The sequence below is a fragment of the Pituophis catenifer genome, unplaced genomic scaffold (assembly GCF_029215685.1).
Source record: "Pituophis catenifer annectens isolate HBS135680 unplaced genomic scaffold, rPitCat1.0.hap2 SCAF_2, whole genome shotgun sequence".
NCBI lineage: Eukaryota > Metazoa > Chordata > Lepidosauria > Squamata > Colubridae > Pituophis > Pituophis catenifer.
In genome coordinates, this window is record NW_027256882.1 from 166,669,579 (window position 1) to 166,697,084 (window position 27,506).

A 27,506-nucleotide genomic window follows, 5' to 3' on the forward strand; every position below is an offset into this window, starting at 1 on the left:
AGAGCTAGTTTGCTACACTTGTTTTACATGGATAAAATAATGCACAATCTGAATATCAATCTCTGGAAGTGACTATCTCAAATAAATGTATGCCATTGCCTCTCCATGGGCCAGAATAAAAAGTAGAAATGCGCAGTCGTTACAGTGTATATAAGGATTACCTTATTTTTCAATTGGAAATTATTCTTGTGGGAGAAAAAGTACATTTATTGGCCCTACAATGGACTTTATACTTTTGAAAAATAAACTCCAGTTCTTAGTGTAGATTCAGCGCATTGCCTTTGATAGATTGAAGCCACAATTCCCTAACTGCAGAATTGGAGGAGAGCAGTGGGTGAGTAAGCTAACAAATTACCCAGTATTTTTGTATATTATTAAAAGCTGAAGCAGCTAGTAACATATTCTTTATAAATAGCTTTATACTAAAAGTTCGGTTATGAACATTTTTCATGTATTTGGAGACGACCAAATGGTTCTCCAGAAATCCCTTTTTCCCCCTTTTCTCCAGTATTATATGCAGTTATTTGGCCTTTGGGATGCCATTTTTTTCTGTGACCTTAGCCAGTTAGGGATCACAGTGAATCAGATGACATAAATGAGAACAAACATAGCTGAGACAGTCTTAGCTTAGATTCAATTTCATTGAGGGCTGCATCAGAGTTGTGTTTGACCTTGGGGTGGGGGGCGTGGCCAGGGTGGGCATGGCCAGCTTGACATCACTCATGTCGGGGGCGGCTGTGGTGGCCCGAACATTCTGCCAGCGAAAACAGGCTTCTGAGCTCCATTTTAGGCTGCGACAGTCTCCTGCAAGCACGCGGCCCTCCTGAGCTCCATTTTTGCTGGCAGAGGCACCATGGGCTGGTCCTTCGCTGTTTCCAGAGTGGCCCCACGGGCCAGATCTAAGCACCCCGCGGGCTGGATTCGGCCTGCAGGCCTTGAGTTTGACACCCCTGGCTTAGAACAACACAGGTCATGTGGGTGAAGCCAGTCAGTTAGTTTCTCTTTAGCAAGTCCAATCAATAGGAGCTAGCTTTTTCTGAATATTGGAATGCAAAAAAACAGTTGCAACCAGGGCTCTTCTCTTTCTAATTGGGGATTTCACAATACTGTAGTTTCCATATTGCAGAACACACATCATCTTTTACAAGGGCAAATGGATAATAGAATATTTCTTAGTAGCCAAGTGTGATTGGACACACAAGGAATCTATCTCCGGCGCATAAGCTCTTAGTGTATATACAAACAACAAAGTGATAAGTCATAAAAAAGTAAAATACCAGGGGCTGCTCTGCCAAGTTGACTAGAAGTAGGCATACATAATACATACATAAGGACAAAAATAAAACTAAACTATATTAAATACATGCAATGAATTAATATTTCGTGCATGAAATGACTTCCCGTTTCCATCATCCTGAAAATGATAATAAAGTGTCAAGTTTAGGATAGGTTTTAGAGGCTACTGCCAAAGTTTTGGGAGACCCTGCATTTCGTCCATACTTGCTTTATTAAATCTTTTTGATAAATCAGCAGAATAATTCTTTCTGCATCTTATGAAAATGTTTGCTACATGGTGTTATTTATAAAGCAAGCATTAGACTAAGGCTAGAGATTCTTGGCAAGGATAATAGCTGCCTCTGTCACCAAGCTTTGGGAGAAAAATGGACTTTGTGCCCTTTTTCCAACGTTCTTGACTGGGTATAATCTTTACCTTTTACTCTTCAGCCTCCAGGTTTCCGCCGTGCTTACAGCTCTCCATTGTACAGTGCCCAACAACTCTCAGGTGGTAAGTCAGCCGTCCAATAGGACTTTAACTCTTGCGCATCCATCCTCAGAAACACCTTTGTAACTTTTACAAATTTTTTTTTTGGTTTATTTCACAGCTAGCCGAAATGATCCTGTCTTTGATACCCTACGGTCAGGTGTGATCATGGCAAACAAGGAGCGCAAGAAAGGGCAGGATAACAAAAAAAACGTAGGAAGCCAGTATGATGCAACATCCCAACATAAAAGGGTGGTGCACAGTGGTGAAATGTAAAATTTGTTATTACCAGTTCTGTGCGCGTGGCTTGGTGGTGGGGTAATGTGACTGGGTGGGCGTGGCCAACTTTTTTTTTTTACTTTTTAAAGTATTTCTTTTACAACCTATTCGGGCGAATAGGTTTTAAAAAAATGCTTTTAAAATTTTAAAAAAGGCTCTGACGATCGCGCAGCACAGCTGTGATTATCAGAGCCTTTTTTTTACTTTTTAAAAGTATTTTTACTACCGGTTCCAGAGAACCAGTAGTAAAAAAATGCCTAAAAAGTAAAAAAAAAAAAAGTTCCAACAATCAGCTGAGTGACGCCCAATCTTCGGAACTTTTTTTAAAAAACTTTTTAAAGCATTTTTAACTACTGATTCCAGAGAACCAATAGTAAAAAAATGCTTAAAACGTTTTTTAAAAAGTTCTGACTATCGCGCGTTGCTCAGCTGATCGTTGGAACTTTTTTTAAAACATTTTTTACTACCAGTTTGGTGAACCAGTAGTCTTTTTTACTACTGATTTGGGTGAACCGGACTGAACCGAGAGCATTTCACCCCTGGTGGTACATAAGAGGCTATCCAAGCTGGAATAATGGATGAAGATAGAAGCAATTCTAAAGCTAACATTGGCCACGTGTAGCAATAGCACTTAGACTTATATGCCGCTTTACAGTCCTCTCTAAGCGGTTTTACAGAATCAGCATATTGCCCCCCAAAATCTGGGTCCTCATTTTACTGACCTCGGAAGGATGGAAGGCTGAGTCAATCTTGAGCTGGTCAGGATCAAATTGCTGGCAGTTGGCTGGCAGTCAGCAGAGTTAGCTTGCAATACTTCATTCTAACCACTGCACCACCGCACCACATGTACCATTCCAGCTATTTCTAGATTCTCCATTACTCATGTTGGCTGGGACTGATGTGAGTCCAGTGAAATCTGGAGGGCTATATTTTCACCATCCCCCTTTAAATTACTTAAAATATTCATCTATTCCTCTCCTTCTCTCCTTAAATTCAAGGCTACAAGGCACTAATCTGCCATCCAGAATCTCTTGATGCTGAGAACTCTGCATTCTACAGCACTGCTGAACTTGTAGCATTGTGGGTCAGAAACAAAGGAAGTGCATGAAGTGCATCCTATGGCAGACCTTTTCCACAGTACCACTGCACTATGGAATAAACTGCTCCTGTTGGTAATCTTGGGTTCTACCCTTCTGTGACTTCAGAAGGTGCTCAAAATCATTCATTTCCAATAGGCCTGTGCCATTTAATGAGAAGTTGGAGGCAACCATCTAGTGTAAGTCCCAAAGGTGCTTTTTCAAGAGGCAACTTTCTGTTTTTTCTTTGAAGACGGTTCACTTCTCATCCAAGATTCTGCAGAGCTGAAAAAGGTTCTTGAAAAAGCACCTTCGGGACAACCGTGACCCGGGTGGCTGAGAATCTCCATAGACATCTAGTATAAGGTTTGAAGTTTAGTGTAGATGAAGGATAGGAGTTTGTCAGTATTGTATTTTGTTTCTGCACCGTCCTAAGTTTGTTGATTGAGGTGGCATATAAATAAATACTGTCAAATGAATATTTTCTGATAGATTTTCCTTCCTACATTTTAGCCTTTGGCTGCCATGATGGAAGAAGAAACAGAAGCCCCCAAACCAGAAAGTGACAAACCAGAGGGGGGTAAGTGTTAATATACATCTGTTGTCTCTGGAATCCAGAGTCTAAATATTTGTTAAGCAAATGTTGCTCAAATAAACAAAGTACAACAGAAGCAAGAAGATCACTGAAAAGAAAAGAAACCCCTGGTGCCCACAAATTAAAACTTTTTGCCATGTGACATCTCAGGAGAGGCAACTGATAGCTCTCCAGATGTTGTTCAACTGTAACCAGGTGTGATTCTGCTTACGTTTTTGAGTGAAGTTCACCTAGGTCAGGGATGTCAAACTCGATTTCATTGAGGGCTGCAGGAAGGTTGCGTTTGATCTTGGGTGGCCAGGGTAGACATGGCCAGGGTGGGCTTGGCCAGCTCAAGGTCACTCATGTTGGGGCGTCTGTGGTGGCCTGAGCGCTCTGCCAGCGAAAACGGGCTCCCAAGTTCCGTTTTAGGCTGCAACGGTCTCCTGCAACCATCTGCCAGTGAAAACTGGCAGGGGCGCACGAGCTCTGTTGTCACTGGCAGAGGCACAGCGGGCTGGTCCTTCACTGTATCCAGGGTGACCCCATGGGCCAAATCTAAGTACCCCATGGGCTGGATCTAGCTCACGGACCTTGAGTTTGATACCCCTGACCTAGATGCTGCCTGTTGGCCAAGATTTATCCTTTAACTAGAAAATGCAAATATAAAACTGAAATGAATGTAATGAATCAAGATCAGAAAAAAAAGGACACCTAAATTTGTGACTGCTGTAAGCAGGGAAAGGAAGGCAGACTAATACAAGAAAAGCAGAGACGGGGGAGTTAATTTATGAATTATTTCCTTTTTAGGCCTTGGGGAAATTATGGCATTTTATTTTCAGTGCCCTAGGAGAAGGAAATCTGATCTTTTTTCCATACAGGTAATCTTCGAGTTACAAATGTAATGGAGCCTGCCAATTACATTCGTAACCCGAGGATTCATAGCAATGAATCATGTAACTGGAATGTGATCACTCCCTGCTTTTTCTCACACATTTGCTAATTGAATGTGTGTGTTGTTAACTGCATGAGGCATCTCAGGGTGGGGAAGGCCATGGGGAGCCTAGTGCTTCCAAACAGCCAAGGCCTCCTCCAACCCACTGAGATATCTCATGCCTCCCCCTACCTGACTGGGTCATTTACCATACGTAGATCTCAATGATCAAGGGAGTTGTCTCCTCTCCAGCCTCTCTGCCACAGTTTTGTCTTGAGCAAAGGCTTGCTGAGGCCTGCAGGGATGAAAGATTGCATCCCTATAGGTTCCGGTTGTCTTTGCAAAAAGTCTTTGCTGATGAGAACAGAGCCCGGAAGGGGTGTATGTGTCCCTCTGGGCCTCCGTTCTTGGCAGCAAAGGCTTTTTGCAAAGATGGCAAAAGGCTTTGCAAACAGAGGGAAGGCTTTGGTGCTTTAGGCCTTGCCTCTGTTTGCAAAGCCTTTTGCCCCAGATCTCGTCCAAGCCTCCATTTGCAGAAACAGAGTCCTAAAGTACCATGAGATCATGCGAGATCAGTAGTGCAAGATCTCACATGATCTTGCAGTACTTTCGACTTCCATTCTCTGTGAACACACTAAAGGCTTTAAGCACTGAAATAGGCCAAGAAACCGAAGACTCGCTAGATCTTTACAAAATGAATATCCACAGGCCCAATACCTGTGGAGACCCAGGAGAGGGCGGGGAATAGGCAGGGCCTCTGTAGTCATTCCTAAATGAGTGCCATGGTACTGCAACATTCGTAAGTTCAGGACTGTTACATAAGTACTTGGGGGAGGGGGTTATGTCATAACTTTGAACAGTTGCTAAATGAACTGCCGTAACTCAAGGATTACCTGAATTTCATCCCATCTGAATTTCATTTGCTTGCTTGTTTGTCTTTAATCCAGGAAAACCAGAAGGACAGAAAGCAGAGAAGAATGCCCCGGATGACAAGGTGCTTGCCCCTCACTCTTGCATGGGAGAGGGGAAGAGGGAGAGATTGTGCTTGCCGGTCTCCAGATTGAACACAATGACTACACACTTTCTTGTCTCCAAATCCTACAAGGGTGTGATGCTGTTACAAGTCACTTTTCTTCACTTGCCGCTCTGATTATTCAAATGGTTGCATGCTGTTTTTTCCCTGTATAGTCAACTCTGCATTGTCTTTTTTTCCTGCACAAATCACATTAGTAGAAAGGACTGCACGGAGGGGGGAAAATAGGAAAATGGTACATAGACAAGCCACTCAACTCATGTATATTATTCTCTCAAGGTCAGAATCTCAATGCAAGAACTCAGTCTCTTGAGATTGAGCAAGGAAGCAGACTCCTTGCTCGCTTGCTTTATTGCCTATGGCCTCTCAGATTCCACCAATCAGATTCCACTAATCATCCATATACACTTAAAGAAGTTGACACACAGTACATTTTGAGCGTATGAACAAAATAGATTTCAGAAAATCTACTGTCTGTTACCTCTATATTTATGCATAAAGTATAATGGAAGAGGATGGCTTTGTTACTACTTGTGCCAGATAACTGAGGATTAGACAGCCTTGCCTAGGACCACAGAAAAGACCTATGGACTATATTTGTAGAGCTGTAAGGTTGGGTAGCTACAAGACTTTGAATGGCTGATATCCTGCTTTCCAGAGGTGGATTAAATCCCCTTTGGAGATCCATACATGGATGCTCCTGGTCATATAAACATGTTTATTTGTACACCTACGAATAATCTGTTTTGATTTCTTGCCCTTCCTGAGACTAATTTTATAGAAGATATCTATAGAAGAGCTTGTGTTTTGCCAGCATTAAAGATTTCTGACAAGAACGTGAATACCTAAGAGCAAAATATACTAGGTAACACCATTAATACTTTACCCAAATTAGGTAACTGGTATTACCTGGTTCAGTAATGAAACATCTGCAAGAAAACCACGAAGCTCAGAGAGTATCAAGGTCCCCACAGTTCAATCATGAGTTACAAATATTCTCTTCTATAGTTGACCTTAGCTTGGCAGGATTACCCCAGGTTATTACCTACGTGTAAGTTTTCTGGGAAGCCCAAGGCTACAATCTAGCTTGGAAATCCATCAACCATCCCTAAAGGGGCTATAGCTGCCACTTCCATAACATTGCCAAGAAAACTGACAAACTGACAAGAGTCAAGTTTGACTTGAAGCGGGCTTTACTTTTTTTCTTCTTTTGAACAGAGTAAGAAGCAGCAAACTGGGTTCCCACAGACTCACTACTTTATTGCACTTTATCGCTTCAAAGCCTTGGAGAAGGATGACTTGGATTTCCAGTGAGTAACGAAATTGTCTTGTTTTTATTGATCAGAACATCACCAGCCTCAAACCTTGTTAAGCCACTTATAGAAACAAATCCCAACATAGAAGTGACTGGGTTGAGTTTCTGATATATTTTGTCAAAGTCAAGTCAGTAGAAGGGAGTGCAGTCTCCGGAGTTCAGAGACTGATGAGTAACCTATGGAGTAATATATGGAATTTGTAATCTATGGGGCATGGAGCTAAAAGGCAACATAAGAAGATAGTCTCTGAAAAAGTCATTGATAACAAAGAGATTTGGAACTCAAAGCTTCGCTGAGCTGGTTTTACATTAATGTAAAGAGTAATGTGAGAATGCTGAGAACTCAAATAAAACATCAAGACATAACTTGTCTTGAAGGAAGTTTCCTTATTCAGGAATATCAAAGGCTTATGGAATACCATTTCTGTATCCCTCTTAATTCAGTACATGCATCCAGAGGTGATATTCAGCTGTTTTGGACCGGTTTGCCTAAACCGGTAGAGGAAATCACGAGTGGGCCTGCCCACCAGCCCTGGCTCTATGCCATCCTGTTTAGCCACATTTTTGAGGCTGGGCGCAGGTGCAGAAGGGGTGTGTGTGAGCAAAGTGCATGTGTGGAAGGCCGGGCGCATGTGTGGAAGGCAGGTGTGTGTGCAAACTGGGCGCACATGCGCATGAAGCGAGCATGCACGCGTGTGGTGAACTGGTAGTAATATAATGTGAAACCCACTGCTGCATGCATCCCATGGGTGGGTTCTACTTACCTTTACTACTGGTTCGCAACAGGATCGCATGCGCAGATCGCCTATGATGACATCCGGGGTGGAGGGCGGAGCCTCCTGCCAGTTTTACTACCAGTTCTTGCGAACCGGTCCGAACTGGGGGCAACCCATCAATGATGCATCCCATGTAAGACTGTGAGATCTTCACTTGACAGCTTCTTTATAGTGTTTTGTGAAGAAGGGCTAGAAGGCAAGTAAACAGGGTTTACCCTGTATGCAAATGTAGGCACCGTAAACAATAAATATAGAATCCTACCAATGGTTGCAAGATGGAGAGAGAAGAATTGAGCGTTTATCAGGCTGCTGGATGTTCTGGTGCTCGGCTAAGACTTTTGTATCTCATTACCTTGTTGAATTTGTGGAAAAACCATGAAGGAAGTATGGGGGGAAGTTGCCACGTTGGTCAGATATTCAGAACTGGGAAAGAAAGGATTAAATGGCCAAAATGGGCCATGTTGTTCAGCAGTTCTGACTCGCAACAGTATTTTCATCTTTGGGCCCTTGTTCCCTTTCAGCCCTGGGGACAAAGTTGCAATTGTTGATGACTCCAATGAAGAATGGTGGCGGGTAAGAAGATGGTTTCTCTTTCGGGATCTAAGCCTATTCGTTTTGAAGAAAGCTCTTGATCTTTAAAAGCTTTTAAATATCAGTGGTTAGTCACAAGCAAAATATTTGGGATTTTCTCTGTTTCAGTTTTTACTATGGCATCCCAGCTGGAGTCTTCCTTCAATGTGACTTGAGACATATTTGAGTGATTTAACTAAACTTGGCAAAATAGTGTTGCCCACCTCCTCCTAATAAGTCAGTTACTGAGTGAAAATGAAAAATGGGCAACCGTTTAACGGCCAGGGGTTGTATATACCGTGTTTCCCCCAAAATAAGACTGGGTCTTACATTAATTTTTGCTCCAAAAGATGCATTATGGCTTATTTTCCAGTTAGGCCTTATTTTGGGGGGAAATACAGTACTAAATGCCTCTGTCTGGTTGACCATCTTAACTGGGCCTTATTTTTGGGGTAGGGCTTATATTACGAGCATCCTGAAAAATCCTGTTAGGGCTTATTTTCCAGTTGGGTCTTATTTTCGGTAGTATAAAATTAAAAACAAGCATTTTAAAAAATAGAGTCATGTCTCAAACATGAAATCCAGGGCTTTCTATTGTAGTTTCTTCCTAGATTTTGGGGAGGGGAAAAAAAGAGAGTTTATTTGCTACAAATGTTTGGGTGTGTCCTGCTTTAACATTGTATGAAACTCTACAGCTAGTTTTTGGCAGCTGTAGTCAGGGAAGGGTTAAAAATTAAACAATATCACTAAAACGCCCAACCAAAGGGGGCGGGGCCCCAGAATATCCTATTTCCACCTGCTTTGTACTATTATCTAAATCATATGCCCTCCCCCACATTTTAAAAATGTTCAGTCCAGTTATCAATAGGCTGCCTACTCCACCACAAAATATATAAATCCATCCTCTGTCAATAAAATGTTATGAATGACCATGTTAAAAACTGTATATTTTCATGAAAGGATTCAAAGCCACGAGTAATATTAATTTTGTATTTTTCCTTTTGAAATATTTCCTTTTGTAAAATTCACTCATTTTTCTCTCACAATATTTTTTAATGTCCCCCATTTAGAACATGCAAGTCACTTACTGTCCTGAAAATGGCTTAATGAATAATTTGCAGGATTACCGATGTCAATTTTGAGAAGAATGAGGATAATTAAAATATATCATGTTGGCAAGAGCTAATGTTCCAAAATATTAGTTACTTGCCTCTTCCTCCTTTTTTTAAGAGCAAAAGTGTATTTATGTGCTGAAGGAGAGAATCACTGCGAATTGCCAATTTTCCTCTCTGCTTTTTTTGAAGGAAAAAACCCTCATGTTAATCCTATCTTGTTTCATGGTGATAGAATTGGGAATTTGGGGGGGGGCAGGTTATTTCTTTATAAAGTAACTTCGTGCATGAATCTCTTAGGGGAAGAAAATTGGGGAGATTGGAGAAAAAATTGGATACTTTCCGCCAAACTTCATTATTCGAGTGCGTGCAGGAGAACGTGTGCATAAGGTCATGAGGTCCTTTGTGGGCAACAAAGAAATTGGTCAGATTACATTAAAAAAGGATCAGGTATGTCTCTTTGAAGTACTTCATTCAGATATAAATAAATGTCTCCCCTCCCCCCACTGTTCTGAACAGCCGAAAACAATGATAACTTTTACAAATGTTTCCACCTTGAGCTGAAAGGTCACAATCACGGGAAAACTGCCACATATTTTCCCACAAATTGATCTTATATCCCATCCTTTCTGGCAGACGATTTAAAAGTTAAGTAAACAAATGCTACAATAGCACAATTTCTCTTTCTTTTTTTCCCCTGCAAATTCTTTCTGAAATTGAGGAGTGGGGTTTTTGTTGAGTTTTCATCTGATAATTCTCACGTAAGCCAGAGCTAGGAGGAAAACAGTTTAAAAGAGACTGATCATGTTTCAATTTATACTGAGTATCTGGGGAATCTGGGTACATGATAGTTATAAAACCCAGCTTTTTTAAACAAATAATCTAAATAGCATTCAGCTCCCAAGCAATTCTAAGGTTTTTTTTTTTTTTCTAAACTCAGGTCTTGTGCTACTTATTGGCAATCCCATCCCCTCCTCCTTCCCTCCATATAAATCTACAAGAACTCCTTCCTAGAAAAATTGGTAATCTACTTTGGGGGTTCTGCCTCATCTAATGTCTCTTATCCTCTTATAGATTGTGGTACAGAAAGGAGAGGAGGTGAATGGGTATGTCAAAGTCTACACTGGCCGCAAAGTGGGACTCTTTCCCGCGGACTTCTTGCAGGAGATCTGAGGTCCAACCCTGGGATTCACAAGGATTTCATAACCAAGGCCAGAGAAGGCCAGAGTGATTGAGTGTTCGTTACCAGCTGCCAATGCCTCTCTGCAAGGAAGCTGAGTTTCTGCAAGTCTGCGGTCCAAGAGCTAAGTCATCACAAGAAGGCCTGTATCATCAGTGAGTCAGGATTCAAGGCAAGAAGCTTATCTATCTGTCACTGGAGAGGACTCAGTGCTTCTCTTGAACTCTGCACTTTGCTGCTGGCAGATTCCAGAATGGGTTCAGCCATTGTCTCTTTATGATCTTGTCGGGAAGGTGCTGGGATGCGGCCAAAGCTTCTTGTCTGCGAAGAAAGTGATTGGACAGATTGATTGACAGAATTGACAAACTGCAAGAGTTACTGCTGCCACCCCCTGTAGGTGGCACTAACATGTTCATGCATTTACTTCAGGATATGGCTGTCCCTTTGCTGGCAGAGGGGGAGCTTGGCTCCTAGTTTACTTGGATGGCTTAGATACAGTTATGTTTTGCCAATATCTGTTACCCTTTTCTATCCTTCACTTGCCTAGCTGTGCTGATGCAAAGCAGCAAGTTTCTGGATTAATAGAGAATATTTGTAGCTCAGGGTTGACATGAGGGGTCCTTGGTGCTCTCTAAGCTTGGGGTGGTTTTTTTTTTTTTTTTTGGCAGACATTTGATTACCTAAACTAGGTAACATCATCAGTTGAAGCACTGGTGATGTTACCTAGTTTGGGTAATGAAACATTTGCAAGAAAATAAACCAGCTGAGAGAGCTTCAAGGACCCCTCAATTTCTGTATTTGCTATCAATTGCTGGGAGGCTATGAAATTGTTCTGCTCCTTTAAATTGAACTTATATTTATATTACTTTTGTTATCCTCTTCCACTTGTTTTGGTGCCTTCAAGCTATTGGTGATGCCTGACAACTGCCTGGTCTACTCCCTGTATTTTTCTTAGCAAGGTTTTTCAGAAGTAGCTTGCCCTTGCTTGCCTCCTATGGCGGAAGGAAAAAGAGTCACTGGCCCAAAGTCACTCATCTGGCTTTGTGCCTAAAGTGGGACTAAAACTCTCAGCCTCCTGGTTTTTAGCCCAGAGGTCTTCAAACTTGGCAGCTTTAAGACTTGTGGACTTCAACTCCCAGAATTCTCCAGCCAGCATAGTTGGCTGGAGCCAGCATAGCATAGCATAGCTATAGCATATAGCATATAGCATATAGCATATAGCATATAGCATATAGCATATAGCATATAGCATATAGCATATAGCATATAGCATATAGCATATAGCATATAGCATATAGCATATAGCATATAGCATATAGCATAGCTGGCTGGAGAATTCTGGGAGTTGAAGTCCACAAGTCTTAAAGCTGCCAAGTTTGAAGACCTCTGTTTTAGCCTGATGCTTTAACCATTGCACCAAACTGGCTCTTGTCCTCTTCCACTACTTTCCTTCTATTATGAAATTATGGTTGGTCGCACAGTAGCCAGATGTTTAGACTGCATTTTGCATTATTGTCCACCTATTTCACCCTGCCCAAGGATCTGGGATAGGCAGATGTAATTGTTTAATAATATTAAGGGTATTGTTGCAATATTTGCAATGGATGGTGATTTGGTTAATGCTGATGTCATTCAAGCTCCAGACGTTTTGGAATTACTCCAAAGGAGCCTGTAATTATTGTTACTATCTTTGCTTTCTTTTTTTGCCGTAGTTGTTCTACTTTTATTTTTTGTGATTTTTTTTCTCTAGTTCTTTCTCTTCTATTCTGTGGTCTCCAGGTACTGCAATATAGCAATAGCACTTAGACTTACATACCGCTTCATAGTGCTTTTACAGCCCTTTCTAAGTGGTTTACAGAGTCAGCCTATTACCCCCAACAATCTGGGTCCTCATTTTACCCACCTCAGAAGGATGGAAGGCTGAGTCAACCTTGAGCCTGGTGAGATTTGATCTGCCAAACTGCTTGCAGCCAGTGATTAGCAGAAGTAGTCTGCAGTACTGCACTCTAACCACTGCACCACTGTGGCTCAATATCCACTATCCAGACTTTTTTTGTCATTATTTATTTTGCACTGTCCCCTTCTATACTCTCTTCTGCCTCTAGTTAACGGCAGAAATCTGATGTGCTACATGTTTTTATTTTAAGCGGCATTTCTGCTGCCATGCCTTTGTTTGTTAATACAATATGACCATGCAAAGTTCCTAAGAGCTTTGGATGGTCATAAAGTGGGGAAACTACTTGGTTATCAAAAGGGCACTGACTGATCTGTATATCGCTCCCAGGATTTTGATGCAAAACAGAAAGAGGTATAAACTCAAACTTCAACTGGAACGGACAGATCTTTAGTAAAGGGAGAGACATGAAAATAACATTTCATTGGGTTGTATTTTTAATGTTTGAAACTGCCTTCCTGAATACATGTGTCTCATCAGGGACTGGAGAAAAAGCTCTTTCCCCTCTTTTCTCCAGATCACTGGAGGCAATTATTCAGGAGGCCCTATAAATCAGGCTAGGCAATTGGTTGCTTTCCAGGCATTTTGGATTACAATTGAACTATCATAAAGACAACATGGTCAATAGCAAGGAATTATAGCTAGATACCTATCAAGTGATGCAATTTTAGTGTCCAGATAGTGTGTATATTCAGTTAATGATAGCTACAGCTCTTTATCCCATCAGTTTACTCTGCCTGTTCATACCTTGCAGAGTAATTCATACATGTTATTGTGCAGAATTCTCAAATGCTAGGAGTTCCTTGTTACACGGAGGCACTCGTGTTTATTTTCACAAAAAGTCAAACTCAATAAATTTGTGCTGACACGCTCCTTGGCTCGTATTTCCTAAAGCTTGCTATCAACCCTCTTTCCATCATACTTGCTTTTTATACGCATTTGGGTACCTGCATGTATAACAGCTTGCAGTTTCCTTTGTCCTGTAAATCAGTAGGATGTTGCTAAGGTAGCCATGCTGCCTGTTTCTCATTCTCGTCTTCTCATCCCATTGGCCTTGTATCTGTAGTTTCCCTTGTGATTTCTATGCCTCTCTATTGCAGACTGCACAACTGCCAATTTAATATGTGTGATTTGTTTTTTTTATTTTCTCTGTCTGTCTGCCTGCCTATCTGTCTGCCTATCTGTCTATCTAGTCTGTCTGTCTATATCTATCCTCTCTTTTTCTGTCTATGTCTGTCTGTCTGTCTGTCTGTCTGTCTGTCTGTCTGTCTGTCTGTCTATCTATCTATCTATCTATCTATCTATCTATCTATCTATCTATCTTCATAGTTTCCTTGTATTTCATGATTCACCCAAGTCTCCCAGGTGGAGTTAATGCATCCACAAAATACTATTTATTAATTTGCTTTCCTGCCCAATTGTTATTAGCTTTCTCCTTTTAACCCAACCCCCTTGTCATTGTTATTCTAGGCTGGACAATTAGGTGTTACAGATTTGGGATCTAGTCTAACTCTACTCAATTACTACACAGCTTGTAATTTTGAGCCAGGCAGATGTGTTTCCAAATCGGGAACTGTAAAAATGAGTAGTAATGTTTTGGACCAGGATTTCTGGATTTGCTACTTCTGGGCCTAGGATAGGCCAACTGCTATAATCCCACGTGAACTAATTGCATCTCTTTCGAAAAGCTTGAAACGTCTTCACTAATAAGAAAAAATTGCTTAGGGAGAACAAAAAAAATTATAATGTATCTCAAATATATATATATATACACACACATACACATACACATACACATACACACATACATACATACATACATACATACATACATACATATATATATATATATATATATATATATATATATATATATATATGGAAGTCACCTAAATCAGGGGTCTCCAACCCCTGGCCCAGGGCTCACTACCAGTTTACCCAAGCTGGATAGAACCAGCTGCATTTCACCACTGATCTGAGGCTAAAGAGCAATCTCTTTTCTTTTCCTTCCATACTACTTCACAATTCCATTTTGAGTTGGCAAGGCAGGACAGGACATCTACCACAGTGAAGTATTACTAGGTACCTGGTCTCTTAACAAAAGTGCTTTTCATTATCTCCTGCTGCACTGGAAATCTGTATATTTTGTTTCTTCTGGGGGCAGCTGGTTGTGCATTTCTACTTCATCCAAGGATTTCAGGGCTCAGCTGTACATGGAAAGTTAAGAAAGACAAAGTTAGTGTATAGGAATAATTTGCACTTGTTAGGATACACGTACAGGAAGGGTTTGCACAAATGAGATGGTCTTGAGCAAAATATATATATATTTTTGACTGTATATCTCCAGCTGTCAGTAGAGCCATTTAGAATTGCATCAGTGGGTAATCAGGAAACTGACAGCTAAGATGGAATGAAATTGATAAAGGCAATACACATTGAGGATATTTCTGTCTACAACTCTATAATTAATGCAAATGTCTATACCGTATTGTTTCTTATCTCTTTGGATTTGAAGGATTGCAACACAGTGATAGAGGAGGGAAAGATGAAGAAAAGTCAGTGTTTTTGGATATGAATGGATCTGAAACATCTGTTCAGAGACTTATGCCTCCTGTAGGAATTTCAAAAGAAATGTTCTTTCTCTCTCTCTCCCTCCCTCTCCCAGGGGCGAAATTCAGCAGGTGCTGACAGGTTCTGGAGAACTGGTAGCGGAAATTTTGAGTGGTTCAGAAAACTGGCAAATACCACCTCTGGCTGGCCCCATAGTGGGGTGGGAATGGAGATTTTGCAATATCCTTCCCCCAGGAGTGGGGAGGGAATGGGGATTTTGCAGTATCCTTCCCCTGGAGTGGGGTGGGAATGGAGATTTTGCAGTATCCTTCCCCTGCCACACCCACCAAGCCACACTATGCCCACCAAGCCACGCCCACAGAACCGGTAGTAATAAAAATTGAATTCCACCACTGCCCTCTCCCCCTCTCCCTCTCTCCCTCTCTCCCACTCTCTCCCTCTCTCTCTCCCTCTCAAAGGGAAATGAGGCTGAACAAGAATGTCATATTAATAAATAAATAAATAAATAATTTTATTTCTATACCGCCCTTCTCCCGAAGGACTCAGGGCAGTGTACAGCCTAGTAAAAGCACAAAGACAGACATCAATTAAAAATAATTAAAATTATTAAATAATTTCGGCTCAGATTTAAAACCCCAAAAATTTAAAACACCCAATTTAAAATCATTACATTGATAGCCCGGCCTGGCGGAACAGCAGGGTCTTGAGGGCACAGCGAACTACACGGAGGTCGGAGATCTTACGCATTTCCGGGGACAGTTCATTCCACAGGGGAGGGGCTCCCACAGAGAAGGCCCTCCCCCTGGGTGTCGCCAGCCGACATAACTTGACCGATGGCACCCTGAGGAGACCCTCTCTGTGGCCGGTGGGAGACTGGCCGGTGGGAGGCTATTGGTGGCAGAAGTTGGTCTCGAAGGTACCCGGGCCCTATGCCATGGAGTGCTTTAAAGGTGGTGACCAGCACCTTGAATCGCACCCAGAAGACCGCTGGGAGCCAGTGCAGCTCATGCAGGAGGGGTGTCACATGGGCACAACGGGTTGCGCCCATAACCACCCGCGCGGCCGCATTCTGGACCAGTTGGAGCCTCCAAGTGCTCTTCAAGGGGAGACCCATGTAGAGAGCATTACAGTAGTCCAGCCGGGTTGATGGATCTGTAGTGTGCTTCATTTCTAAAATAAAATATGCAAAAGCAGTAAACAAATGTAGAAGTCCACATAATAAATTAATCTAGAAAACATTTGATTACTTGGTGATAATAAAAAATATGCATAGCCCTGGATATACAGTCTTGATATTTGTGATATATGAAGCTTGGCAAAGCAGTGGATTTTAAGGAGCTTATTATGTATTAGGCTTTGGTGGGTTGGATTTGAGCATGCTGTAATCCTGCCTGATAAAGTGTACAAACCATACAGCAATCTTCATCAACCTTCTTCTGCCTGGATGTGTTTGGACTACAAGTTCCAGAATCCTCAACTAACAGTGATAACCACTGGATGCTATAGCCTCCAAAAGCTTTCCCCAGGCTTGGTATCCATCATATGCATTGACTTCAGTTCCTAGAATATCTAGCTTCTATGGTCGCCATAGTGAATTCTGGGAGTTGAAGCCTTATGTTCTTGGCAGAAGGCTGGTTTAGGCTCTCTCCCTCTTTGCTTGGCTGCATTTATTTTTGGCAGGCCCGCCTGCTTCTTCTTGCCTAGTAGAAACAGTCCAAACAGAAGCTGTAACCCTGATTGGAATGTGTAACTGAAGATCTTGATCGGAAACCGGAGCCTTACCCAGGGGCTGCCATATAAAGGAGCAAAAGAGACAGGTGCAGTCATGTGGCATGCTTGTTTTTCCACATAGAATAAATAACCGCACAATTCACGGGCCAAAAATTTAAAGGGGGAGCAATAAGCAATCCTTCCGGGGCCCCTTCCCTCCCAATCCTAAATCTACAGCTGCCTGGCTTCCTGTGGTGACTCTAGTTAAGCCAGGAAAAGAAGAAGATAACAGTGGCCAGCAGATAAGGCTTAAAAAAGGTTATGTCGTATAAACATATACCTCAAGGGGGCACTCATACCCTGCAGGACTTTTCCATTAAGGTTTGCAGAATTCTGCTTCTCAAATCTTCCCTGCTAGCAATTCTCCAAAGTTAAACCTCGTGAACTCTCACTCTCAGGTTTACTCTACCTTATTCAGGGCCAAACATCTGAGCAAGCACACAGAGATCTTTTGGTATGTGTCCCTTTATTATCATTGTGAAAATCTTAAGGTTAAAAACAAGAGTAAGGAAAGGGTTGCATGAAAACAGGGAGAAATAATAGGGTCTCTGGAATTGCTCTCAAAACTATGGACACAAAGTTCAAAGCCTTTCAGGTCCTTCTGTTGTTATATGTTTTTTTTTTTTAAATGAGGATCAAAAGAGCACATTGCTTCATCAAAAGAATGAAATCTGTTTCATAACTCTTCCCAAACCCAGAGTGAAGCTTGAATTGTAATCCTGTCTAGGTGGATCAATGGGTAAGACACTGAGCTTGTTAATCAGAAAGGTCAGCAGTTTGGCGGTTCAAATCCCTAGTACAGGTCTCCTGCGTGAGCAGGGGGTTGGATTAGATGACCTCCAAGGTCCCTTCCAGCTCTTGTTACTGTTACTGAGCTTGGGGGCAAAACTTCTCTGAACCCTGCAAACAAAACACAACACAACACAACACACAACACAAAACACCATCCAAAGGCTATGGAATAGAAAGCCTCTTCTCAATTGCTATTTCATCACAATTTTCTGGCCTCAGTCTTTGAAAAAGAAATCTTTTTGGGAAATAAAAAGGCTATATTTGCCACCAGTTTTGCAGCCTGACCTTCCTGTCGTTGTCACTGCTTAATCCTTTCACACTTCTGATTAGAGGAAGGGTAAGGGAAGCAGCCCCAACTGGGCTGCTCTTTAGAGAAAATCTGAGCATGAATTAAGGGTAGAAAATAAAGATTTGGCACTATTAACCTAAGTTTGTAGGTTCCCTAAGGAAGGACACACTGGAGAAGAGCCTAATGCTGGGAACGATTGAGGGCAAAAGAAGAAGGGGATGGCAGAGAATGAGGTGGCTGGATGGAGTCATTGAAGCAGTCCGCGTGAGCTTAAATGGTCTCCAGGGGATGGTAGAGGACAGGAAGGCCTGGAGGAACGTTGTCCATGGGGTCACGATAGGTCGGACACGACTTTGCAACTAACAATAACAACCTAAGTTTGTAGGACTACGGCTTGTCACACCAGATAAAACTTATTAGACATCTACTGTGGTTTTCCAGATGCCTGAAATTCCCTTTGTAATCGGAAGCAGTTGCAGGCAATGAGAATCAGGAAGTTTTCTATGTCCGAATGAGGCACCTTGCTGGGTGAGCGAATTGATTAGATTGAATCAACCCCAATTTGTCCAAGTCTGGATGGGTGTTAGCATCTAATCCCAGATTTGGAGAGGAGTGTAGTTACAAAGGAAAACAGCAAACACCATCTCTGAACAGGCGGTTGTGCATTTCAGATAGTGGCTGAATTTCCAGGACCGAAGTGTTTTAATCATAGCCAAATCTTTTCCCCCAAACTTACTGTGCCTAACCTACCTTTCACCACTGCACAGGGGAGAGGAAATCTAATCCTATATTTTAAGAACTAAGTATCTTAATACCATAATGGTGCTCTTTATTTTGCGTATACCCCAGGCAACATGCTTTATAAACATGGGTACACATGGTCCCTCTATTTCCTTTTAAATAGATAAAAGAAATAATAGTATGACAACAAAATTGAAGGAAAAGTTAAGCAATTAAAATTATAAGGAAAAAGAACAACTACATCTATCCTTCCTTCCAACAATGTCCATTATACAGTATTTCTCCATAACTTTCTATGTTGGCAATCCATTCTTGTTTTCATACCTTGCTCCATTTATTTCCTTTCATAGATTAGGCTTGTCACTTCTCTGTTTTTCAGAATGTCATCAGCTCCATCCAATCATAACTTTAACTTTTTTTTGATCTAGTCAAGAATATATTTGATTTGCAGTTCAATCCTCATTCATTTTCCCTACATGAATGAATGACCAAACCATCTCCCGACTTCATTCATAGTGGTCATTCACTTTCACGTTCAGTCAACCTTTACTCATCATCCATTCATTTCTCACTCTGTTTGATTTATCACATGCACTTATAAGCACCACTATGTTTAATTTCCTTTTTATTTCTCCTAACCTACTGAACTCTTACTGTCACATAACAAAACAGGCAAAGGCACAGTCATTTTTGCTTCCTTTAATTCTCACAACAATCCTCACCACAGATCGACCTTCCATATTTACACACTTTAAAACTTCTCTATCCATTTTCCCATCTTTGGTAAACATTCTTTAGTTCTATTTTTCTCTCTGTTTTCCCTATCAAACATAACTACCTTGATCTTTTCTCTATTAATTTTAAATCCATATTTTCTTTGCATCATATAAGCAACCTGATAGTTACTGCAATTCATTAGGGTTCTCAACCAAAACCCCAGCATCCTCTACATAGAAAAATGTAAGTACACTCTCTGCCTAAATCAACACATCTCTAACATAAACACTCCTTATATACAGTAGTTATCCATAAATATATTAAATACCCAAGAGATATCACAAATCTTTGTGTTACCTTCTGTTCAGCGTTGAACCTATTGCTAAACATTCATTCTCACAAATGCTTTATTTCCTTCATACACTGCTCTAGGATATTGAGCAAGAGCCCTTCAGCTCCATATTCTAAAATTAGTGTTTACAAATAGCAACAGCCAATTCTACAGTGTTAGCTATGACAGAACATCTGAGTAATTTACAAAGGATTCAGGTTCAGTTCACAGCTCCTTCAAACAAGAAGGCCTGCCCTGAAATCCTGGATAGAGGAATGTGCAGGATTTTGTATCCAATTGAAAAAGGTATTTTAGAGGTCATAAGGGCACACACATAGCATCTGTCTGCACCTATTCTTAAAGCAGGCCATTCTTTTTCTGGGACCATGAGGTAGCTGCAAAGGACTCTAGCAAAAGATGTAGCTGCTTTAAAAGGTTGCTGTGTTTGTGCTCTGAAGTCCCTTTTCGGAATCAAATCTGAAGCACTCATAGCCTTATTAGATAACTGTTACTACTCCAGGTAGAGCAAGGGTGTCAAACTCATGGCCTGCGGACCGGATGCGTCATGCATTGACCACGCCCACCCCTGGTTTAGTGAAGGAGAAAAAAGTTGTGATACATCATGTGACGACGATGCGAGGACGTGAGTTTGACACCCCTGAGGTAGAGCAATAAAACTAAATGGGCCAGAATGTAACTTGGTTTAAAAACCACCTTCTCTTGTTCCGTTGCTAAAAATACACAACTTTTTAATCTTAAGTTTCTTATTAGTTATTATTGGGTTGGGAGGGGGCAATATGACCAATGCTTGACATCATGCTTGTCAAAAATATAGCACACAATGATTTGGTTTTATAATATCTCAATTTCTTGGAATGGTGAAAAACTCCAGGGGTATCCAGAGATCTTTGGAATCATTGGAGTTTATAATACCCAAATTGGACACAAATGAAAAGAAGCAGTGTACTTCCCTTCTTGTAGGCAGACAATTGATCTATAACTTCCACAGATTTCCAGAGAGAACTGTTCAGTCTTCATCTAATCCTCTCTCACACTGGGGGTCTCACCTCCTGAGTTCCAATAGCTTTTTCTGTAAAAAGACCTGAAGAGGAAACCCCCATTCTTTCCCAGTCGTTAGGGCCCATTGAGGAGACATCTATTGTACCAGCTATTAGAAAGCTAGAGTAAAACATGTGTTCTGAGCAGGGGTGAAATCCAGCAGGTTCTAACAGGTTCTGGAGAACCGGTAGCAAAACTTTTTGAGTAGTTTGGAGAACCAGCAAATACCACCTCTGGCTGGCCCCAGAGTGGGGTGGGAATGGAGATTTTGCAATATCCTTCCCCTGCCATGCCCACCAAGCCATGCCCACAGAACTGGTAGGGAAAATTTTTTTTTACTACCGGTTCTGTGGGTGTGGCTTGGTGGGCATGGCATGGCTTGGTGGGCATGGCAGGGGAAGGATACTGTAAAATCTCCATTCCCATCCCACTCCAAGGGAAGGATACTGTAAAATCTCCATTCCCTTCCCACTCCAGGAGAAAATTACTGCAAAATTCCCATTTCCTCCCGATCAGCTGGGACTCAGGAGGCAAAGATGGGGTGGGGGGGGAGCCAGCCAGAGGTGGTATTTACCGCTTCTCCAAACTACTCAAAATTTCCGCACTGGTTCTCCAGAATTGGTCAGAACCTGCTGAATAGCACCTCTGCTTCAAACGTTTCCTGACAAATGGTTTATAACAGAAAGCCAAAAAGCACTTTCCAACTTTTGATGGGACCACTAGAAGCCACTCCTTCATACCAGTCCTCTAGCCTGCCTTTTAATTATTATTATTTTTTTAATTATACAGTGTTAGCAAGGAAAGAAAGCCAGCAGCCACGTAAGGCCTGCGTTTCAAAATATTTGCCAGTTTCCAAAACCTGTCTTCATGATCTTGTTATCTTCCTCTGGATCTGACCATATCTACCACAATGCTACATCCTCGAGATAACTTTGATGAAAGATTTTCTTTAGGTACAGCCCAGATGTGCCAATGGTGCTTAAAATTTTAGGTCTTGTCTTTGGGGAGCATTAGGAATATTCAAGGAATTAAATAGATATTTTTATCCATTTCATCTTTAAACTATATTCTTTAATAGATCAATTTTCTCCCTGATTTTAAGAATAAAGGGAAAAACTGATACCTTAAACTTGTGCCTATATAAGGTTCAGACATAATCTGAACTCATATCATGGAGAGCCATAAGAAACTTCTTGACTCCTTTTCGGGATCAGAACAGAGATAGGATATTTCACTTTTTAGCCATTAGATGGCAAGCGAGGCCCTCCCAATATTTTTCTAAGTCAGACTCCAGACATGATAGCATAGGTCACTTCCTTGTGGGGCTCAGGTCAGGTCCAATCTATAGGAACAGGGAGGGAAAGGGGCATGCTTAATTCTCGACTCCAGGTGGAATTGTTTAATTGCAATGCTTTTGTTTAAAATTGTCAAAATTATGAGGTGAGGATTAATGGAGGAGAAGGAGGAAGAGGATGCAGCCCCAGCTTTTCTAATTCCTTATCCTTGGTCAGGTCCTAGTTTCTTTTGCTTGCTTGAGGCAGAACCAGGGGTGGGCTTCAAAAATTTTAGCAACAGGTTCTCTGCCCGGTTGCTCGGTGGGGGTAGCCATGGTAGGCATGGCCTAGTCGGCCTCCTGCATCACGGCGGGGGGGGGGGGGGGGCTTTTTGCCCTCCCCGGGCTCCAGAGCCTTTCCCTGAGCCTCTGAGAGGGCAAAAACAGCCTCCTCAGGCTCCAGAGGCCCTCTGGAGGCCAGAAATGGGCCCATTTATGGCCTTCCCTAACTTCAGGTAGGCCCGTTTTTCTGGGCACAACTAGAATTTCTCCTTGCAATAGAGAGATTGGGAGACCCTTTTAAAAGTTTGACCATATTTCATCCTGGCCTAGGATAAGCACAGTGACATGGCAAACCCATTTGATGTTTTTTCATCACAGTCACACAGGTATGTTTCCCTACATGGTGTGAAGCCAAAGACATTTGTATCACATTGAGAATGGTTTTTTTTTTTTAATTTGATTTATATGCCGCTCTTCTCCGGAGACTCAGGGTGGCTTACAATGCGTTAAGCAATAGCCTTCATACTTTTGTATATTGTATATTGTATGCTTGGTGACACTCCAAAGATGCTCTTGGTCATTAATGTGGAATGCCCTAGGCCAGATAAGTGTTCAGTTGAGATCCAAGCATCCCTAGTCTTGGTTGAGGTAAAAAAAAAATCATTATGAGATAATAATCCCTTTCCTCTGTTGGAATTAATTAACCCAACTCAATTCTCAGACTGAGAATAGCTTCTCTAGGATTGCCTGTCTCTGTCTCCCCTGTAGCCTTAAGTGGACAGGGGGAATATAAAGGGATTAGGAGAGGTTTGTCTCTTGCGAAGTCCATTCACAATGGCACCAATCCTGCCACTCCCTCAGGAAAAATAGGCAGGAATTGGTCACTAAAGTGACAGCTTCCCAATTTCTTTTCCACTAATTGCGAAACAAACATTATATGCTAACATTCAGGCGGTAAAGAGTTGGATAGCCACTAGGTGGCAGCAGGAAAAAAAAGCCAAACTCTTTGCTGCCATCTCATGTGCAACTGGAATTTTGCAGCTCATGCTGAGGTAATTATTCTGTTTGGGGAAGAGGATACCTAGGTCACTTGTGTTGTGGGAATGCAGCCCTTGAGGGCACTTTTTTGACTATGTGGAGGGGGATTGAGCACCTTGAGAAATGTATTAGCAGCACAGACTTTGCAGGTTAGGAGTCTCAAATTCAGCACTGATTTTACCTCTGATTCCATAGCCGTCAGCTCTTACCATCAGCAAATTCCTGATAATATCTAATCTCAGAATCCTTCCCTTAAATTGCAGCCCTGTTGTTGTTACATAAAGAAACCCGTCAAGCAACAGTCTGAGAAGAAGAAATTGCTTTTCCCCTACGATGGGTTATCCAGGGGTGTTCAGGGACTGTTCTAATACCAAAGTAGGCCATCCCTGACCTTCATAGATGCAACAATGGGAGTCCCCATTGGACTCAAAACTGGGAAGTTGAGAATGAGGCCTGCAAAAGCTGCCCTTGTGTGATGGGGTGGAATTTCCTATCTCTAGGACAGAGATGAGATGAACTTGAGCTTCTGGAAAGCAATAGCTTCCTGTAGGCCACCCTTTTCCAACTAATACCTTCCAAACGTGTTTACCCCTGCCCCAAAGCCTCCAGTCCCCATGAATGTCTCCCTTGCTGGCAGGGGAATAATTTTCATTCAGTATGTCTAGCGGACAACCTGAAGGGAGATGTTGCTGTGGGCATTTAGACATCTTCTTTACCCCATTGCTAATCAAAAGTTGTGGCTTTGCTTGTCCCTCTGTCACACACTGTTCCTGGGTTCAAATTTACAGAGATGGACAGAGCATGGCCTCACAAGTGTGCCTTCTTTGCCCTGGCATCTGCCTTATGGAACAGCCTCTCCCTGGACACATGGAAGGCCCCAACCTGGTTGATCTTTAGGAAAGCAGTGAAGATCTAGTTCTCCCCATAGGCAGCTTGCAAGCCATGATAGGTGGATGGATGTGAGGGTGTGTTTTTTTTTTTAAATCAGGGCCTCAACATAATTTATTGTTTTAAATGGTGTTGTTTTCTGTTTTTATTTGTTTGCCACCCAGAGTAGTAAATGGATGGTACTATGTCAATTTGTTTAATAGATGCAGATTGATTTATGTATTTATAAATAAATACATGGGTGCGGTGGCCTAGAGTTGGAGCTCTCACCTCACAATCAGGAGGCTGTGAGTTCAATCCTAGGTAGAGGCAGATATTTCTCTCTCTGGGCACGTTGGAATTATATCTGCTGAATATAACTCTGCATTGGCAACAAGAAGGGCATCCGGCCAGTAAATGCTTGGCTCCATTCAGTTGCCCAGACTCCAGCCTTCAAGGGACTATGCGGTCATTAAAAGACAATGATGATATATATAAATACATAAGGGGACAGCTAAGAACCCCATCCCTTTATCTTCTGTTCTAGAAAGCTACTGGGAGAGGGAGTGGCTTAGCTAAAATTAAGGCTGGTTAAGGAAAACAGATTAAGGATTTTGGTAAGCAATCAGTGACTTTTGGCTCATCACTTGCTTGCTGTTAGGCTTCAATCAGCATCTGACTAAGCTTAGCTGCTAAGATAGCAGTGCCCAGGCTTGGTGAATCATTGGATGGGAGACCACTAACAAATCCCAAGGACAAGCTGGAAAGTCAGGGAAAAAACCTCCAAGGAGAAGGCATTCTGTTATTCTGCCAAGAAAACGGAATGACCTTGTCCACAAAGTCAGCAGGACTCAAAGGAGACAGATGTTATATTCACAGCAGGACTGCCTTCCAGATTTTGGCAGTTTTGTCACTTTTTGGCCAGTACCTTTTGCACCCACTAGCCAACTGGGACATTATTGTCCTCGGGATTGGGAGAATTTCAGAAGGCTGAACAACCCCCACTGCAACAGCATCTTCTCTCTGTCCTGCTCTCCTCATCTGCAGGAAAGAAGCAATCATTTTAGGGTCAATAGTGTCCCTCTCTACCCCCAAAGCAGATATGTACAAAACTTTGGTGGCCCAAGTGGGCACATTTGCCCAGTGGTGAAATCCAAATTTTTTTACTACCAGTTCTGTGGGCATGGCTTGCTGGGTATGGTGTAGTTTGGTGAGCGTGGCAGGGGAAAGATACTGCAAAATCCCCATTCGCACCCCACTCCTGGGGAAGGATACTGCAAAATCCCCATTCCCACCCCACTCCTGGGGAAGGATACTGCAAAATCCCCATTCCCACCCCACTCCTGGGGAAGGATACTGCAAAATCCCCATTCCCTCCCCACTCCTGGGGAAGGATACTGCAAAATCCCCATTCCCACCCCACTCTGGGACCAGCCAGTGGTGGTTTTTGCTGTTTCTCTGAACTACTCAAAATTTCCACTACCTGTTCTCCAGAACCTGTCAGAACCTGCTGGATTTCACCCCTGCATTTGCCCCTTTCTTCTTGACAGGAAAAAGCAGAGAGCATAAAAAAATGCCCATTGCCACCTTTGAATCCTCTTCCTCATGCTTTGCTTGAGTCCAGCCCTCCTTGTTGCTTGATGGTCAGCTTGTACAGAGCGTAATATATTGTTCTCTCTGTTACCCAAAGTGGTTTGGTGTACCCTCTATCCCAGCGCTTCTCTCTCTCTCTCTCTCTCTCCATGCTCAGCCAGTCTGTCACATCTTTAATCTTTCTGCAATCAGGAGCCTAATTAAATTAGCCAGCTTTGTTATACCTTCTTGTAATCTTATTGCCGGCAAATTGCAGCCTTCACAGAATTCCCCAGCAAATCCCCGGGGGCCTGTTTGTTGCAGCCCACTACTGATTGCATTGCGGAGACAGACAGCCGACCGGCCTGCTGGAGTAGAGTGCTAGTCGTGCAGGGAGGTGAAAAGAGCCATATTTTCTGCAGCCGCTGGCTCTGGTGTAAACTGAGAGAGGTGGATGAGTTTACCGTAGTCTTTTAAGCAAGGATTAGGCGTGTGACTGTTATGTATATCAGGAAAATGCCTATCCCTGCAAGGAAGACGGAAGAGTGGCAGGGATATATGGAGGATGCACAGCTGGCTGATGGCATCCTAACAAGAAAGATTGTCGTGCAATATTATCCGTTCCACCTACAACTTTTCATTTGTCCCTATAGTAGCAAATAACCATGACGGAAAAAAAGCTTGCTTTTCAAATAGTTGAGTGGATCTTAGGGGCCACACACCTTCCCACAAAGCCAGGCTTCAGATGTCCAAATTCTAGACAGGTGTTCTGAACAGATTTTATCCTGATCGTCTGAGCTGTGCCTCCTAACTCACATTGTCACACCCGAGGCCAGTTCTCAGTCCATGTTGAAATGTGAGGATGGAGGTTCATTCTCTGAGCTTGTAGATTGGTTTCCAAACATTTTATTACCAGGTTAGGTAACATCTTCAGTAGAATTGAAGGGATTTCAATGTCAGTGTTTATTTATAAGGGCTTGTTTATAAGGGCTTTGTGTGGTCAGCAGGTCTTGTGATGGTGAGGTCATGTCAAGTGAGGGTCATGTCAAGTGAGGGTCTTCTGATGGATCTTGTGATGGGTTCAGGGGCAGGCTTCAAAAATTTTAGTAAGGTGTTCTCTGCCCAGTTGCTGAATGGGCGTGGCCATGGTGGGCATGGCTAGTTGCCTCCTGCACCATGGTGGGGGGGGGGGCGTTTTTGCCCTCCCCAGGCTCTGAAGGCATTTCTTGAGCCTCCAAGAGGGTGAAAACAGCCTCCCAGGCTCCAGAGGCCCTCTGGAGGCTGGATGGCTTTCCAGAACTTCCGGTAGGCCCGTTTTTCGCCCTCCCCAAGCCTCCGCGCATGTCCTGCACTTACCTGCATCCAAAATGGGCTGTGTGGGGACTCCTGGGAGGGGCGGGGTGGGGTGAGCGGGCCAGCCAGGAGTGGGATTTGGGGGTTCTCTAAACTGCACAGAATCTTAACTAGAGGTTCTCCCAAACTCCTGCGAACCCACAGAGGTTTGGTGTGGGTCATGTCAGGTGAGGATCATTGGGAGGCGAAGTGTGGTTGGAGAGGGTTTGCATGGGTTGGTTGAGGGGCTGTGCCCTCATCTAATGTGACCTCCCCATCACAAGACCTATCACAAGCAACTTAGTTG

The 27,506-nt window shown here is 42.5% G+C and overlaps 1 protein-coding gene across 2 annotated transcripts in view; it reads left to right on the top strand.

The window, feature by feature from the left end:
* STAC3 (SH3 and cysteine rich domain 3) overlaps window positions 1–11,272 on the top strand; it is a 33,756-nt gene extending 22,484 nt beyond the window's left edge. For both annotated transcript variants that reach the window (XM_070934986.1, XM_070934987.1), the window contains exons 5-12: window positions 1,726–1,786; window positions 1,884–1,975; window positions 3,631–3,697; window positions 5,573–5,619; window positions 6,877–6,968; window positions 8,271–8,322; window positions 9,732–9,881; window positions 10,506–11,272. In XM_070934986.1, the coding sequence (XP_070791087.1) occupies window positions 1,726–1,786; window positions 1,884–1,975; window positions 3,631–3,697; window positions 5,573–5,619; window positions 6,877–6,968; window positions 8,271–8,322; window positions 9,732–9,881; window positions 10,506–10,604 (660 nt within the window). In that variant the 3' untranslated portion in view covers window positions 10,605–11,272. The remainder of the gene's footprint in view (window positions 1–1,725; window positions 1,787–1,883; window positions 1,976–3,630; window positions 3,698–5,572; window positions 5,620–6,876; window positions 6,969–8,270; window positions 8,323–9,731; window positions 9,882–10,505) is intronic.
* Window positions 11,273–27,506: the final 16,234 nt, after the last annotated feature.